This window comes from Rhinopithecus bieti, unplaced genomic scaffold, assembly GCF_001698545.2.
Source record: "Rhinopithecus bieti isolate Rb0 unplaced genomic scaffold, ASM169854v2 scaffold_10712, whole genome shotgun sequence".
Taxonomy (NCBI): Eukaryota; Metazoa; Chordata; class Mammalia; order Primates; family Cercopithecidae; genus Rhinopithecus; species Rhinopithecus bieti.
This window is the reverse complement of record NW_016806920.1, coordinates 1844685-1862543: the sequence shown is the minus strand read 5'-3', so window position 1 is coordinate 1862543 and position 17859 is coordinate 1844685. Positions and strand designations below refer to the sequence as shown.

Sequence of the window (17859 nt, the reverse complement as noted above, 5' to 3'; positions counted from 1 at the left end):
CCAACTGTATACCCAGTAGAAATGAGAATATATTTCCACCGAAAGACCCAGATGTTCATACAGTAGGTGTAACATCTGGTATAACCAGATGTTATATCAATACCTATAGAATTACTCATAATATCCCTACACTGGAAACAATCCTAATATGCATCAAGTTGTGAATGGATAAACAAAATGTGGTAAATATATAAAATAGATTCTACTCAGGAATAAAAATAAACTCTAATAACATGCACAATATAGAGAAACCTAAAAATCATTGTTAGCAACAACAACAAAAAAGCACAGACACCAAAGACTGTATATTGTATAATTCCATTTAAATAAAATTTCTGGAGAAGGCTAAACTCTAGAGACTGAAATCAGACCTGTGGCTGTCTGGGGTTGGGAGTTAAAGCAGGAGTTTAGTGCAAATGGACAAGAGAGAACTTTTGAGGGTAACAGGTAAGAGAAGTGTTAAAAACTAGATTGTTGTGGGGGTTGTACAATTGTATAAATTTATACTAGAACTCATTGAACTGTATATTTTAAATGGGTGAATTGTATGGTAAATAAATTATACCTCAATAAATTTTTAAAAGAGCTTCATTGATATCATGTAGGCTACTAATGAGCACTCAGTCCTGACGTGGAAATTGTTGCTATGAATTTCTACATCAATAAGTTCTCAAATTGTTTGGTATCAGGACTCCTTCACATTTTAGAAAATAATTGAGAATCTCAAAACACTTTTATTTATGTGACTACTATTTACCAGTAATTACCACATTAGAAATTAAAATAGAAAATTGTTTTAAAATTTCATTTACTGATTCAATTTAAAATACCAATAATAAACCCTTATGTTAACAAAAGAATAGAATTTAAATAAAATTACAGTTCTTTTCCAAAAGCAAACAATAAATAGTAAAATAATGATTTTTTAAAATATTTTGCAAATATTTTAGTTTCTGGCTTAATAGAAAAAAGCTGAATTCTCATATCTGCTCCTGCATTCAATCAATTCCAATATTACGCATCTGGAAAACTCCACCGTACACTCACAAGAGAATGAGAGTGAAAAAAGGCAAGTAACACTTTAGTATTATTAGGAAAGTAGTTTTAATCTCATAGACCCCCAAAGGGTCTTGGGGATCCCCTGGGATCCTCTGGCCATGCTGTGAGAAGTGCTGGCCTAAAATCTGCTCTAAAACTGATTGAGGTTCATTGTAGTGAGATTAATTAAAACATACTATTATTAATACAAATACTTTAGGATCAAGTTTTTTTTTAAGAAAACAGGGTCAGAGAACTTCCTGAATGTAGTACTCAAAGCATTTTGGTTACCACATTGTATAGGCCTGGCTACAACTTGTTTAAAGAAAACGATCATAATGAGACATATCATGCCACACAGTATTTACTTGCTGAATGTCAACAATTTTTCTTGATTTATCAGCAAGTACAATAAATGCAACAATACTAAAGGTTGCTTTAGTACACTTGATTGTTACAATCTTATCATCTAAAGCTTTCATTCTTGTCACTGATTCAGAAGTTTCTGTTTCATATCCTTTTCAGTTTTCTCCCATCTCTATGAGTACAAAAGAGTCCTCTTAGTTTCTGCATTTGCTTCTAAAATAATTAAATGTTCTTGAATTTTTTAAAATGAATCTTAACATCATAATCTTAAAATAGTCATGCTAATTTTAATATCTGATCAATAATGATTTAATGATCATTTTAGAATATACTGTTAATTTAAATTAATATTTATCCTATACTTCACAATTAAAGAATAACAATATGATCGGTAAGTTTATGTATTCCTTACAACCTGAAAGGTTAATGATGCTCACTAAAGATGTACCAGCTCATTTGGAATGTCTCCAAAACTTTGGTCCTCTTTGACTTCAGATGTATTTCCCAAGTCATGTAGATAACAGAACTCTAGATATTTAAAATTTGAACTCAGAAACAATGGTAAATACTTACCTGACAATATCGCCTTCAAGAGCAATCACTCTCTTAATGATCTTCTGTTCTGGGTTTTTAGGTGACCTAGAACAAGAAGATAATGTTATATAATCAGTTACGTCTATGTTGTTTTAGGAAGATGAAAAGAAATTCTACAACAAAATAGGCTATATTAAAGTCTTTACAGATTCCATTGCACTCCATGACATGACATCCGTCTCACTTAGGGTTTGGCTCTGTGTCCCCACCTAAGTCTAATTTTGAATGGTAATCCCCATGTGTAGAGGGAGGGGACCTGGTGGGAGGTGACTGGATTATGGGATTGGTTTCCCTCAATGGTGTATGAGTGTGGCACTTTCGCTTCGCTTTGCTCGCTCTCTCTCCTGCCGTCATGAGAAGATGTGCCTCACTTCCCCATATTCTTTCGCTATGATTGCAAGTTTTCTGAGGCCTTCGCAGCCATGTGGAACTAAGTCAATTAAACCTCTTTTTTTTATAAATTATCCAGTCTCAGGTAGTATCTTTATAGCAGTGTGAGAACTGACTAACACAAGTACTTAGAGGAAAGAGGATTAGTACATAAGAAAATGCTTACATATTTCTTTATAACGATAACATACTTTAGTTTTTTTAAAATTGCATTTAAAATTAAGAAAGGAGTTTTATTTAAATCCCATAAAAATACTGAAGATGCGAGGCATTTTCTTTAAAAGATAAAGAATTAGAGAACTCTTTGAAACTACATTTGGGTTTAGCCATTTGATGATTATGGAATTCAGAGTGCTAAAACAGGGCTACTGACAATTAAAATAAACAGACAGGTTTTGATATACTTAATACAGACATCATTTATTTCAAGCTACTTGATTATGGTAAATTTTCACTTACAGTAATACTATTTACTCCAAATAAATCTCTGCCTCTCCTGGTATATATACCCTATGCACTTCCTTTCCACACTGTGATAGGATTCATCTATGAGGTCAATAGTTTATGGTAAAACTGATGGTGCATCACTTTTGAGATTATGTTATAAAACAGACTTACAGGCTCTCCCTCTTTCTCTCCTTCTCCCTCTCCCCTCCTTCCTTCCTCTTTCTATTTTTTCCTCTCAAGTCTCTTTCATGGATCACTCTAGAAGTCTGGTCTGTCCTGAGCAGCCTAAGGAGAGACTCATGTGGTGAAGAAGGAAGGTCGGCTAACAGTCACATTAGTGAGCTTCAAAGCAGTTACTTCAGTCAAGTCTTCAGAGACTGTGGCTCTGGTCAACAGCTTGACTGCAAATTTGTGAGAGACCCTGAGTCAGGACCACACAGCTAAGATGCTTCTGGTTTCCTCACCCTCAGAAAATATGTGATATAACAAACGTCTGTTGTTTTAAGATGCTAGACATTGGGGTAATTAGTCATGCAGCAATGGGTAACTCTATCTTAATATGGTCAATTTCCTGCCAATAACATTTTAAGGCTTTTAACAGACCCAGTTCAAGAAACATCTTATATATCACATAAATGATCATTTAATATGTGTTTCAAAATCACGCATAGATAAAAATATTTTAAATTCAAGTCACATTTTGAATTGAAGTACTTTTAAAAGGAATGTAAATGCACAAAAGCTGAAAAGATCAAATATATTCAAACTGTACATTTCATCAAAGGAAATGTGCACTTTCAATAAGATTTATATTTCACAATGTCTTGCAGAGAACATGAAATCATGTAAGCTAGTTGCATTTATATGTAACAATTAGTTTCACAGTTTTTCACTAACTTAATTTTTTTATTTTAAAATGAAATTTGATCAGGGTTTTGATTGGCCTCGTCCCTTTATTAAATCAAGTAAATATTATGTTTCTACAACGTTTATGTCATTAATGTACAGCTGAAGTGAGGGTTATGTGCACATTCAAGCTAATGAAATTAAGGTACTCTCTGCAGGGTTACTTATAGACCTTTTAGACAAGTGCCCCTCCCATGTCTCCTATTTTAAAAACTAGGAAAGCATAAAATATTATTCAGCCTCAGTGGTCATCAAATAATTGCATATTATAATAATGGGATATTAAAACACTTCCTTACTATGTTGACAAAGATATATTACTACTAATAAAAATAAATTGTTGTTGGGGGATTAGGGACATTGATATTCTACATATAAACTATTTGGTCACATAACATGCCTTTCTATAAGACAATATCAAGATTTTATATTCTTTTAAACATAATAATGATACTTCTGGAAATTTACCCTAACGAGATGATTATGAATGTATGCAAAATTTTGGCTACATGGATAGTTAAAGCATTACTGTCTACTTTAAAAAAGAGAAAAATTCAACAAGAGCAGACAGGTTAAATAAACTATAGTCCACTCACATAATAAAATACTTTACAGTCATTAAAAATAATGTTAGAGAAGAATATTTAGTGATATGGAACTATCAACAGAATGTATGGATTGAAATTGTATGTTAGAAAATATTTTTTGTGGCATGACTTCACATCTGTAATAGCAGAAAGAGAAATATGCATTCATTTTTACTGGGAACTGATCAAGAAGATTCTAAAACAAAAGGAAAAGGAAAAGTTCTGTGTGGATAAAAGCTTTCATACCCAGATTTTTGGTCCAGATTATTGGGATATCCTTTAGTGGATGACAACTATTTGTGTTATATGACATTACCCAAGAAGAAATGCTCCAAGATAGGGGATAAGACCTGAACTAATTATCAAATTTACTGCCTAATATTGAGGTGAGATTAGCATTAATGAAATAATATAAAAAGCAACCCGTATCAGCGTAAAAAATATTTTATGCCAACAATGTTTAAGCTTTTGAGATTCTTGAAAGGTATTCTATATTTTAAAATAATCTATATTTTAAGATCATGAGGCAAAATAGAGTATGCAAAGGGAGCTATCTATATAATTAAAGTCTTACGAATTACTACTTCAAATATGTCTATAAATTTTAATGTAATATTAAACTCATGAATCTAATCAAATAATTTCAAAATGAAAAAAGCTATTATTAACATTAATTCCATTACTGCTTAAAATCTATATCTATATTGTAATCATTAGGCTGTTGAATGCATTACTTTGATGTAAGTAGAAGTGGTCAGAAAGTTATTACAGATTCACATCCTGAAACTTATTAAACTTCTCTGTGTCTTAATTTTCTTGGCCACTTGCCTATCTCCTAGAAAATGTGAAGAATAACAAGTGAAGCATTATGCTTTACTTGAGGAATACAATGTATGCTCCCCAATAAATGCTAAAATTTACATTTAAATTTGTAAGTTTAGTGTTTTCATAATAAGCAATGTTTTACAATATTTATTTCTGGGATGTGGATTTTAAACATTCTGTTTTATGCTTATGATTCCATTGGGCAAGATTTCTCCAGAGACTTGGACGAGGAGCCTACAATTGTTTCTTTACTGCATGAGTCTTAGCAGCTCTGTGTGGTATGGCAGAGAATGTCTCTAACCAGAATGGTTGCAGGTCAAGGAGTGGGGTCTAATGTAGATATAATAAAATTTCCAGTCTCTCTCACTAATTTTGTGTTCTTTTATGTTCCCAAAAGGTTATGATTTTCACCCTGTTGGGAGCACTTGAAAGCTACTTTGGCATACTCAAGAGACCCCTCTTGTATTGTGGGGATGGAGAGATTAGCATATGTCCCACCTTCTCTTTTCCTGACCACCCCCACCCTGATCCTGGTGTCACACAGATACCTTAACCCTGGGTCTAAGCATTCTCTTCTCCCATTTATGATAAAATTGTAAAACCTCCCTCTGTGACTTGGGTAGATTTTTATATTCATACGGTTCAGAATTGGCCCAGATTATCACAGAATTAGAAGTAACCTTAGCCACAATCTAATGCAATCACTGACCCCTTAAAAATACCCCCAGGTACTGGACACTATTTGCATTGCATATATCCCAGTGAGGTCTAAATCTAATGCTTTATGATTGAGATGAAAGGAAAAACTAATATTCTAGGGATGCCTCCTATTACAAGAGGATGTTTTTCACTATCCTAAAGGACAAAGTATGCATTAAGCCACATAACTTTACATCATTATAATTTTAAAAGTGTATGTTTTTCTATTCTTTTATCATGAAAATAAGTAGAATGAAAAGTCCACTCAACACAATGATAAAAAGTATTATCAAATGATACCTTATCACTTCCTTTCCCTGTTACATTTGAAAAATGTTGCCAGAGTTTAGCGTGGTTTCCACAGTGGCTAGAACTAAAAGGCTTTGGAGTATATCTAGCTCTTCCTCTGCTACTTTTAATCTTTCTCATTCTCTATTACCCACATTTTCCACTTGGTGACCATGTGATGGTCCTCCTGTGCCCTGCAAATCCATGGACTGGAGAAAAATGGAAACACAGTCTTGCTGTTACTAGTTCTCTCTGCTGTAAGTGAACTGCTCCCTCTAGGCAAGCTACATAACCTATCTGGGTCTCATTTTCAGGAAGATAAGATTAGATCAGAAATCCTAAACCAGTAGTCAGACCATCAAATCTGGCTTATAGAAATATTTTATTTGATTCATGCATTTAAAAAAAAATCTTGAGCTAGCTAAGCAAATAGGAGACGTCATATAAATTTATTTCTCTTGAAAAAAATAGGTAGATCTGGCAACCCAAGTAGCACATTCTTGCATGAGAAAAGTCCACTGGAGGCTGGGTGCAGTGGCACATGCCTGTAATCCCAGCAGTTTGGAAGAATAAGGAGGATGGATGGCTTGAGCCAAGAAGTTTGAGACCAGCCTTGGGCAACATGGTGAAACCCTGTCTCTGCAAAAAATACAAAATTACCCAGGCATGCTGACATGCGTCTGTAGTCCCAGTTACTGAGGAGGCTGAGTTAGGTGGATTGTTTGAGTCCAGAGAGTGGAGGCTGCAGTGAGCCATGTTGACACCAATGCACTCCAGCTTGAGCAACAGAGTGAGACCCTGTCTCCAAAAAAAGTCCATTGGAACTGAGAAGCAGATGATTTGCCAGTCCCGCCAGGTTGTTTCACAAACGTGTAGTACCTAAGGGCATGAGTCTAGAAATCTTGAAAAATTTTCCTAGCTAGAGCATCATATAAATAGTGAGAGAAAACGCATAAAAGCTCTAGCAGGAATTCTAGCATATTGTAGGTACTCAGTAAATTTTAGACATCCCTTCCTATAATAAATTCATAAAGGAGATCAATTAACTGGGTCTAAGACAAGAGTTCCAATCCTTTTTGAAGACTTACATGGATAGACTATTTTTTAAACCCTCTAATAAAATAATTTTCAGGTTCTGTTGCATTGGAGAACAAGAAAAGCATTGTAAAGGTTTGGTCAAATTTTATTACATAATTAGCTAAAGAAACACCAAAACTAAATATAACTGAATCCATATTGAAAAGCACAGGTTTATTTTAAATTAGGTAGGTATTATCTGTAAAATCAAGATAGAAATGAATAATTTTAGTTTTGGATTCTGTAAACTTGCTTCACTATCAGTAGTGTGAACTTTGTACATATTGCCCCATTTTAATGATTCATTTTAAAATTCCATACAGTTTCATTAGTTAGTACTCTCAAAATTTTTATGTAAGTCAGTAGTATTTCAGCTACCTTTATCCCCTTGTTGACTTCTCTTTGTATCATGTAAATCTTCTAAAATTAAAAATAGAAACTATAGACTTTAGTTGTTCTTTGGATTCATGAAATCCTCTCAAGCACAGAGCTTATAACTTCAGATGTAGTTTCAGAAAATGATATATGTATATACAATTCCTAACAATCACTTTTACCCTGATATCCCAGAGAATGCTCCCAACCAAGAGCCTCATTACTGGCAAAATGACGTACAGATGAGGTGGCAAGAACCCATGTTAATGTTTCGAATTTGTCTTACTTTCTAGAAGGGGAAGGAAAGATCGTGGGAAGGGAACCCTCAGGCAGGGGAAGAAGATTTTTATGTGTATAGAAAACTTTAATAAAAATAGAGTCAAATTTCAAGCTATGTGACTTACACAGTCTCGTTTTGTGGGGTGGGGATGGAATAAGAAAGGATGGTTTATCTACATTGGCCATTCTCTCAGAGCATACCCTACCTGACTCAGGCTGCTAAGCAGCAATAGAATCTTTCAGGACACTGGAGAGATTCCAGTTGGGTTTCTAGTGACCTAGGAATGCAGCAGCAGAAACATCACCTTTATGTTTCAGATTTATCTTCTACCGATTCCTTACGCAGGAAAATGTATTTTAACAGTACTGATGAAACAAAACAAGAATGAACTTTAAAGAATTGAACTGTTGTTCATTGATAAAAGTGTTCTTGGTTAAATGTAAGAGTTATTTCACTTTCACCAAATGTGATTAGGAAAATTTAATAAGCAAATAGTGACAACTGGTCTTATTAGTGAATCAGCCTTGATTATGTAAAATCAATTAAATTTGTATTTATGACTCTAACTTCTATAATTGAAAAGAGCTGTGTAATTGAGTATTTTGATCCTGAAAACAAATGCCTTCATTTAACTATGAAAATTTAAGGAATTTAGTATAATCATAACAATAAATTAATTTCCAACAATGTTTGTTAACTAAAGCATTTCAAAACACAGATCGTGCAATCTTCAGGTATTTAATATAATTACAATTTACCTCGCTGTATAGAATAATTTATATGTAAATGAATATATACAGCACAGAAACAATATATAGCACATATGTAAAATGTGTGTGTGTGTGTGCGCGCCCATGTATTCTACTGTGTAATATGGAGTTATGGCTTTTAAAGGAATTTTGATCTATAAAGAAACTTCTGGTCATGAAAATTATATTCCCTATTTTGTAAACCTTGATTTTAATATATTGAATATGCTTAAAGTAGAACATATCTGTGGAAATGAAGGACATGAATGCTAACATAAATTTACATACTGACTATTCTTTCAATACAGATTCCCAAATGCAGACCTTCATATAGAAGCACCACCGTTCTGTTCCCAAAGATGGACATGCACTCAGAAACATTCTTCCCCCTTAGTCAAGCTAGGTTTTAACCCCCTATCCAAACTATCTCACTGAGTATGGCTTTGCATGGAATACCCCTTAAGGTCATGGAATCAAACAAAATTAACTGCTCTTCAAAGGAATACATCCATCAATCTAGACTCACAACCCTGACACTTCAGTTAAGCTAACCAGCTTTAGACGTTTGGTTTCCGTCAGGTTGGGAAATAGTATCACACATTTTTGGTAGGTTTGAAGGATATTCATACCACAAAACACCCTGAAAGAGCAAGCTATTTGTATTTTCTACATCAGACCATATCCATTGCCATCAATATGACACAGAGAAGGCAAACCAACTGAATTGCAGAATGAATACTAGTCTACAAGGACTGAGGTTAGGATCTTTAAGTCATTGTCCATGCAAAATATTAGAAGTACCTGTAGCCACCTGGAGAATATTATTGGAAGAATGGCAGAAGGGTCAGCTTGTGCCCAACACAGCTTACTCGCCAGTTTCCCATGATGTTGGTGATATTGTAGGGTATGAGATGCCTAGCTTAGGGTAGAAAGCATCTTGGTAAAAGTGAAGAAAGTGAGCACAAAGCTAGTCTTGAGCATTTTACCTAGAGCATTTTATGGTTACCCTATGATACTTTTTCAGGGACAGGAAAGACACAGATGTGAATGGAGACACTTCAGTGGTTGCCAGCACTGGGGATTGTAAGTAAAGGAACCTTTACAGCCGAGAACCAGACAGGCTGACATGCCATCCCATGGATGCCAGCAAGGAAAGGTGTCCATCAAGGTGCAGGGTCCCTCCCCTGATGCCATCACACTATAAATTTCTGGAGCTTAGATGTTGTTCTGACAAGATGAAGAACTATAAACAGACTTAATTTGTCTTGAATTGCCTCAGAAAGCTCTTACGTTTACTCTGAATTGAAAAGCATTGTTTGCAATAGGACACTTCAGACTTGCTTGCAATAGGACACTTAAAATCAGCAATGGCAAAATAAAGTTATATATTTTGCATACCTGATTTTATGGCCTGAAAATTTGTATCCATTCCATTGTCTTTACTCTATTGCATATATCTTTTGATTAATATGCTTTCTAGTGACAATTGAGATATGCATTATTAATGTTTAAACTGTGCTACTGGATTCAAAATTTCCTAGTAAAACTGAGTTAGGTGTACGTGTGGGAAGAGGTGAGATGCCACATAATCAATGATACTATTCTAATTTCTCAAAAATGCTCACTCTCCTGGAGAATGTTGACAGTGTGGAGGTTAGAACACAAGTAGAATATGAAGTATCCTGACACATTTCTGTTCTAACCTTGTTGAACTTATTAATTCTTGAAATACAATGCTATTGTTTTGCAGAAGAGCTCTCAGGCACCAGTAACAACGTACAATTTACTCCTTTGAAAAGGTCAACTTTATGCCCCCAATTGTAGACTGTAATAGTATTAGCAAATTGTTTCCAGAAAAAAAACACATGATGCTTGGGATTTTACAAAATCAACTCAACTGACCACCTCTAAAAACAGCATTATCATGTATTTGCTCAGCTTGACAGCCACTTATTCAGCTAGCTCCAGTTGCTATATTATCAGAAAATTTTTCTATTTATTTCATTTTCTGCTATTTATATTGTAATAACTTGTACTATGATAGTTTGTCAATGCTTTAAGTTAAATAATACTAAAATTAAATTAAATGTCTAACTCCTATTCTTAATGTTATGCATATGTTTCTAGGTCTTCCAGTATTACCTTTTTCCTTTCTGCTGGATAAATTACATGGAGCTATAGAGAGGGGGAAAGGGCTAGAGAAAAGGCTTAATTTGGAAAGGATTTTTGGTAGCTGAGAATAAGTGTCTTTTGGAGAAAGGAGGCAAGTTAAGAAAGGCAACATTTAGGTCAGGGGTGAAAAAAGACTGTGAGAGATCGTAAGGGAACTTTGGCAACAATAGAAGAAAAAAAGGGGAGATTTATTTCCAAGGACGAACAGAAGTTACCTCATTAGGGTAAACCAAGCCAGAGAGGTACAGAGCAGTGAGTAGACAGAAAAACACAGCCAGGTGAGTAAGAAGAGAGAGTGCTGCCTATGGATTCCACAAAGAGAGCACAGAAGCACTGACTTGGAGAAGACAGATCTTCAAAGTTGCTATGTTAGGATTCTACTCATTTAACAGACGCCTCACAATGAGGGAAAGTTTGGTTATAATGCTGTTTTTCACTCTTCCTATGTTTGTCCTTTCCCTTGTTAGGTTAGCCTGAAAAACTTTTAATGTTTGTAAGAAAATGCAGAGGTCAAAATATTCCCAGTCAATAGAATAGAATGATGGTTGCCAGAGATTGTTGGTGGAGGTTGGGGACAGAAATGGGGAGTGGCTGGTCAAAGGATAGATCTATTGTACAGTGTGGTGACTCTAGTCAATAATAATGTATTATGTACTTGAAAATTGCTAAGAAAGTAGATCTTCAATGTTCTCACCATACACACACAAAAAGATAAATATATGAGGACATGGCTATGTTAATTAGCTAGATTTAATCATCTCACAAGGTGTGCATATGTCAAATCACATTTTATACTGTAAATACATACAATTTTTATTTGTCAGTCATATCTTAATAAATCTGGGGAAGAATTCCTAGTTGCCCATGTTCTACACATAGAACACCAAAGAAATCACTTTCCAAAAATCACAACCATATCTCAACCTGTAATGCATCCTTTCAAGAAGCTAAAGATTCTGACCTGCTATTTTTAGTTGAGTGTACACAGTCAGCAATAACTATAAAATTTATTGAGGCATGTGTTCTTCATAAAAACACTGAGTATGTTGAGGCTGCAATTTCTCCGAAGATTTACCTTTTTCTATTATTCTTTAGCACACACATCCTGTAGCCACTTTTTTTCTAGTTCATAAAATCTTACTCCGAATAATTAGGTACCTGTTTAAAATGGAAACAGACCATGTCTGCCCATATGTGTTGTTCCTTGCAGGAAGCTGCTTTGATTCTAGGTTGAAAGACATTGATTAATGTGAGAAGGCTCGCCTGCTTTTCAGAGCATCGGTCCCCTAATTCTGTACACACACAAAATGGACTCTAATCTCTACCGCTGTCATATTGATGCTCCTTGTGAGTTGTACATTTCACCGACTCTGAACCCATCATTCCACAGCTCAAACATGACCAACAGCTTTCTTCAAAGAAAGAGTGGGAGAGATTATTAAGTCAAAATGGGACCAAACCCTCATCTTCATGTGTGGATGAAATTTAAATGGGTCCTGATAGCTATGTGGTTCCCACAGCTGAAGCTTAATAAGTCTCTCCCAGACACAGGTATAAGAACAATTAATAGTCCTCAAATACCTCTACAATTGAGTAAAATAAGGCCAAGTAGAATTAATGGAATTAATCTTTAACTGGTCTTAAATGCCTTTGGGTTAAATGTAAGAAGGAGGCTTTGATTTAAATAAAAGTAACTTCTCAGAAACATATGCTCACCACCCACCATTCTTCATCTGAATGGCACAAACTCAGGAATTTCGTTTCACTCTAACATGGGAGCTTTGCCAAGAGACATGGGCACAAACATCAGTGATTAAGAAAGAGCTCCAGTATGAAATATGTGGGATCTAATCCGCATTAGAGTGGGTTTGTAGGCAAGAGCACCATACTTTGGAATGACCACATGGATAGATATTTTGATTTATGTAACAGTGTTAAATTCCATTTAAAACTTTTAAATAGTCTAACCGTATTACCTCAAATAAAATGCCTTTCTGAAAAAGATATGAAATCAAGTAAATACTTCTCACAAAATCCTCTGATTCAGTTTCGTTTTAAAATATAGAGCCCCAAAGCCTTACTGATGCATACTATGTCTCTCCCACCCTTTATCAGTTCTTTCTCACCGCTGCCATCTGTTTGCCGTGCTTTTTCCAGCACAATGCCCATCCCTCCAGGCTGTTCACTGGCACTCAGATGTCTTCCTCTAATTCTTTACATCCCCATCCAAGAAATGTTCCAGGTCTTTTCCTATTCTTCCTCCCAAAGATTTTATTCAGCACCACCCTCTGTGTATTTTGGACACTTCTTCTCAGATATTATTTGTCAATTAGAAAATATGCAAGTTTGCTTTTGGCCTTCTATTTTAAACACAATTATTTACTGCTATCTTGTTTTATGTTACACACAGGAGAAAAATTTTGTAAACATCTCATCTTTTACAATTATAATTCCTTAAGTCCTTATAATTCCAGTCTTTAAAAATGTAAATGCAATGTCCAGTGAAGTCCTATGATAAATATGTAGATAATTCAAATGTTTCCAGAAGCATCCTATTTCATTTTTGTTAACTTTTAATATATATGAGCCTATCTATTCATAGTTACACTGATCTAATAACATGAACATTATCCTACCGTATAATTCTTAGTTATAGTTTAAAAACAGATATATAACATGAGTTTAAATAATAAAAGGAAAAGAAAGGAAAGTCAAAATCATAACTCTATAGAGATAATAAGACAAAAGGTATGGTAAATGACCATTTGAATCTCTTACAGTCTCTTTCAAGCTATTTTACTAACCTTCTAAATTAATATCTCATTTGAAATAGTTCCCAAAATTTCAGTCTAGTCACTTTCAAGTCAAAGACTCAGCTGTTAGAATGCAGACTGTATCATGGCTGTGGCTGTGTATACTTGACCTCCTGCCTGTTAACAAAGAGACTCAATTAATTATTTGCTGTTTTGAATGGCTATTTCATTTCACCTCCACCTTTCTTTAAGTGTTGAAAGGCTCAATTGCTTTATCACCTTAACCATGGGTTAAGGTTCCATGGGTCCAATTCCTACTTTAAGTAGGAAAGCAGCTATAGTCTCAAACTAAAACCACAAAATGAACTTCTCGCTACTAAGATGACTACATAACATTTCTGTGAAGTCTGTGTTGTGGTTTATTACATCCAGTTAGCAATTCTGCCACCAAATAGCAAGCTTGACTCTACTTTCAAATAAATGCCAAATGACTTTTCTCTTTCCCTCCTTCCTTCCCTTCCTTTCTTTCTCTCTCTCTCTTTTTCCTTCTCTTCCTCTTTCCCTTTCCTTTCTTTTTCCTTCTACCTTGCTTTCTTCCTTAGAACCTTCTTCATAAGAATATTTAAATAGTTAAAGATAGTACAGATAGATTAAGCCACTTTTAGGCCCAGTAATTTAACAACTTTTTGCATTAGTTTACGAGCTGTTAAATTCATAGCTAAATGTATTCATACTGGGAAATTTAATTGTTCCAGTAAAATGTGAAAGTTCCATAAACCAATTTTGTGTGGAAAGTAAAGGAAATCTAATTGTTTCATCTGTTGTGTATTTTAATTGCTCCTCACGTAAAACTAGGTAACAAAATGAAAGCAATAATATTTTATTTAAAATGCCCAGGAAATTCCACAAATAATTCACAGAATTTCCTTGAAAGCAAGCACAATTTTAAAAAGTCTGAGGCATAACAGGTATTCAGAATAAGGCACTAGAAAGCTGAAAAATAACAATATTAGTCCACTTTTAGTCTCATATTCACTATTTCAGTGTTTTCTTTTAGGATGATGGACCGTGCCACTTGTTAGTATATTTGAAGTCTTTTATTCCGAATACTTTAACTCTGACTTAATTATGTTAATATTTTAAAAGCGTGAAACAATTTTGCTATATTTTACAATAAGAAAGGTATGCCATAAACAAATGAATATTTCTCAAAAAGGCATAAATTGGATTGTTGGGACTGAGACCAGGACTATGATTGGGAATCTATCCATCTATTAATCACAATAATACATTGTAATTCCTTGTGGTGCCCATTACTATTTGCAATGTGGTTTCACTTAAAGAAAAATCAATACAAAGAAACAGGTAAGTAACAGGAAAGAAAAACTGATGGTGACATTTTAAAATTATTTTCACCTTCAAAAGGCTGTGTATCCACAATACATTTTAAAATGAGATAAAAGATCAGACAATTAATTGCTTAAAAAATAAATCCTGTTAAAATAAGTTAATCATCTACACTAAACATTCTGAATTTTATCTGAGAAAGAAAAAAGGTATTTACCCCAGTTGAAGAGATTAATGATTAACATAAAGTCCCTAATAGGGAACCTCCAGTTAATTTCTAACCCTTTGACACCTCTAAAATTCTTTCATAAAACCTTTCAGAGTTGTATACCAAAAAACACGAAGCCTGTTTTAATAAAAATAGAAAAAGCTATAAATCCTGCTCAATTCATTGTTTTGTGTGGACCTTTAAAATATTAGAAATATACCAAATATACTTTTAGTAATTCTTATTAGAAATTTACATTATTTATGGGATGAACTATATAGAAAATTAAGGAGGTTTGGGTTTAATTGTTAACATTTTAAGGTTGACACTTGGTATTACAGTTAGAGATAATCATGATTTGAACCAACCATGTTCCATAAGGTGTTCTTCTTGAACTTCATATATTTTACATACAACTTTTCTGGAATATATGTACAACATGAATATCCACATGAATTTACACAGTATATGCTAATTTTCTCTGGGGAAGAGTGTACCATGTTGTCTGGCTATGCTACAAATTTGTCTGAAGACATTCCTAGTACTTTTATTTTCTTAGTATTTCTGTCTAATTTTTTTCTCAAATCCCCCTTGATTCATTTATAATGGTTAGTAGCATTTTAGTATTTATATTTTCTTATTGTTTTCTAACCACACACATTTTTAAAAAATAGAATTACAGATGATATTTTGTCATCTTTTTGTTTTTTTAATTAATAGTCTATCATTACTAGTTTTTCCTATTCTTAACTCCCAATAGAATGAGAACTTCCAGGTAGGACCAATGCTTATTAGAAGTGACAGAATATTACAATTATCTAAAGAATTCTATCAGTACTGATGGTCAACAAGTTACTCAAATTAGGGCTTTCAGAAAATTATTGGGTGTGGCAATAGTCACACTGTTAATATTATTTGCATAATTAACAATTCTTGCCTACAGTTAGGTTTATACAGGGTAAATTAAACAAATTTGGTCATGCCTTATATAGCATATAGGAAAACCGTGCTAAAACTTTATAGTAAGAGTGGGCCTGATGAAATAATTATAACTATACTCCTGGAGCATGACAAAATGTTTCAAATAAAATTTATGTGTTGAGTGGTTAGCACTAACTTTTCACTTAAAGAAAAAAAAACTAGCACTTTTTATTTGAAAAAAAAAAAAAAGACTGAAGTGATAAGTAGGGTTTGAGAGTTGAAGTGATTCCTTTTTAACATTTTGAAATACTTCAAAAATGTATTCATTAGAGGGCTGATTCATTCCAGGACTGAGGAAAGATATCTATCTTTTCAGCACACTTAAACAGAAACCTTTTCTAAGTTATTCATGCTCTTACAATGGGAATGGATCTTCTTTCTCCAAATCTGGTCCTCTTCCACTTCTGCTGCCTTCCTTATTTTGCTCCACAGAGCCATGCCCGACACAAAAAAGCAACACTTGCCAGTTTCTCATTTTGAAGAGTCAAGACAAGTGTCTTCAAACACCTGGAATTATAAGCACCTTCCCTTATCCTTCATTCTGCCATTTCTTGGAAAGAGGAATAAGAAACTACATATGAAGGGATTAATTTAAAAACTGACAGTAGGGCATTTTATTAGGACATGTAAGGCGAAGCATACATTACAAGATCTTTTCAAAGACATTTTAAATGTTCTAATGACAACTGGTTAGGTATTAACTGTGCAGATTTATTAATATATGCATCTTATTTCGGGTTCTATTAGAAAACCTGAGGTAACATAGTGATTTTCCCTGTATAATTCTCATGTTTTCAAAAACAACATAGATACCTTTGAGCTACTGTCGTCCAAAAGCTCGGCCCTGCTGCGTCATTGAGCCAAAGATATAAAACTGAATCAGGTCACGTATCCAAGTACACACCTCTAGGAAGACGCTTCCATTGATTGAGAACTCTCTATTTAAGGCAGCAGTTTGACCTTAGCTAGATCACTAGTTACTCAAAGTCAAGTAGTTTTAGCTGAGTCCATGTTAAGTAAGTGCTCATATTAAGGAGAAAAAGACATACAGAACATCAAAATTTGCACCTTTATTGGCAGTCTCAGTAGAAAATCCTGGGATTGAATAGGCATGAAGACCTAACAACTCTCTGATCCCTGGAGGTAGTCATACTAGGTCACAAATGAAGCAAATTGGTAGGCATTATGAAGGAGCTAACACAATGGGGTTCATGAACTACCTAAAAAGACTCCACTGTGACTATACAAGTATACTTTGTGACCAGTAATGTATATTTGAAAAGACATCAACAGTATATATCAACCACATATTTATTTTTTCTTATAGCTTAAGGTTTTCTTGATTATCATAAATTAAATAATCTAGTTTCAACTACCACAAATGGATAAAGGTATTTTTTGTAAGTAGGATCTTTGCAATTCAAGTCTAGTGTGGAAATGGCGGCTTGTAAATTTCCTTAAGTCACATAATTCTTATCTAATTTCAAAAAATCACATGATAGAACCATTAACTGTATCTCTTAGTTTCCCAAAACAGAAAGTCATAGGTTAAAGATCGTTAATTATAACCCCCTTAATATCACACCTCCCCTCAATTAAGGGCCAAATGCTTATCGTCATTAAACATCCCACTTATAATTTGTATTCTATTTATAGTCATGCAATTATCTACAAATAAATCCTGAAATGAAAACACTGAATGGATTCCATGTAAATAATTTTTACAAAGAAATATAAATAAATTGAAGAGTTCTGTTATTAAAAGAAGTTATTGACT

The 17859-nt window shown here is 34.0% G+C and overlaps 1 protein-coding gene across 9 annotated transcripts in view; it reads right to left on the bottom strand.

Moving 5' to 3' along the window:
- IMMP2L (inner mitochondrial membrane peptidase subunit 2) overlaps window positions 1–17859 on the bottom strand; it is a 929145-nt gene that overhangs the window by 305787 nt on the left and 605499 nt on the right. For all 9 annotated transcript variants that reach the window (XM_017878669.1, XM_017878676.1, XM_017878675.1 and 6 more), the window contains one exon: window positions 1978–2043. In XM_017878669.1, coding sequence (XP_017734158.1) covers window positions 1978–2043 — 66 coding nt within the window. The remainder of the gene's footprint in view (window positions 1–1977; window positions 2044–17859) is intronic.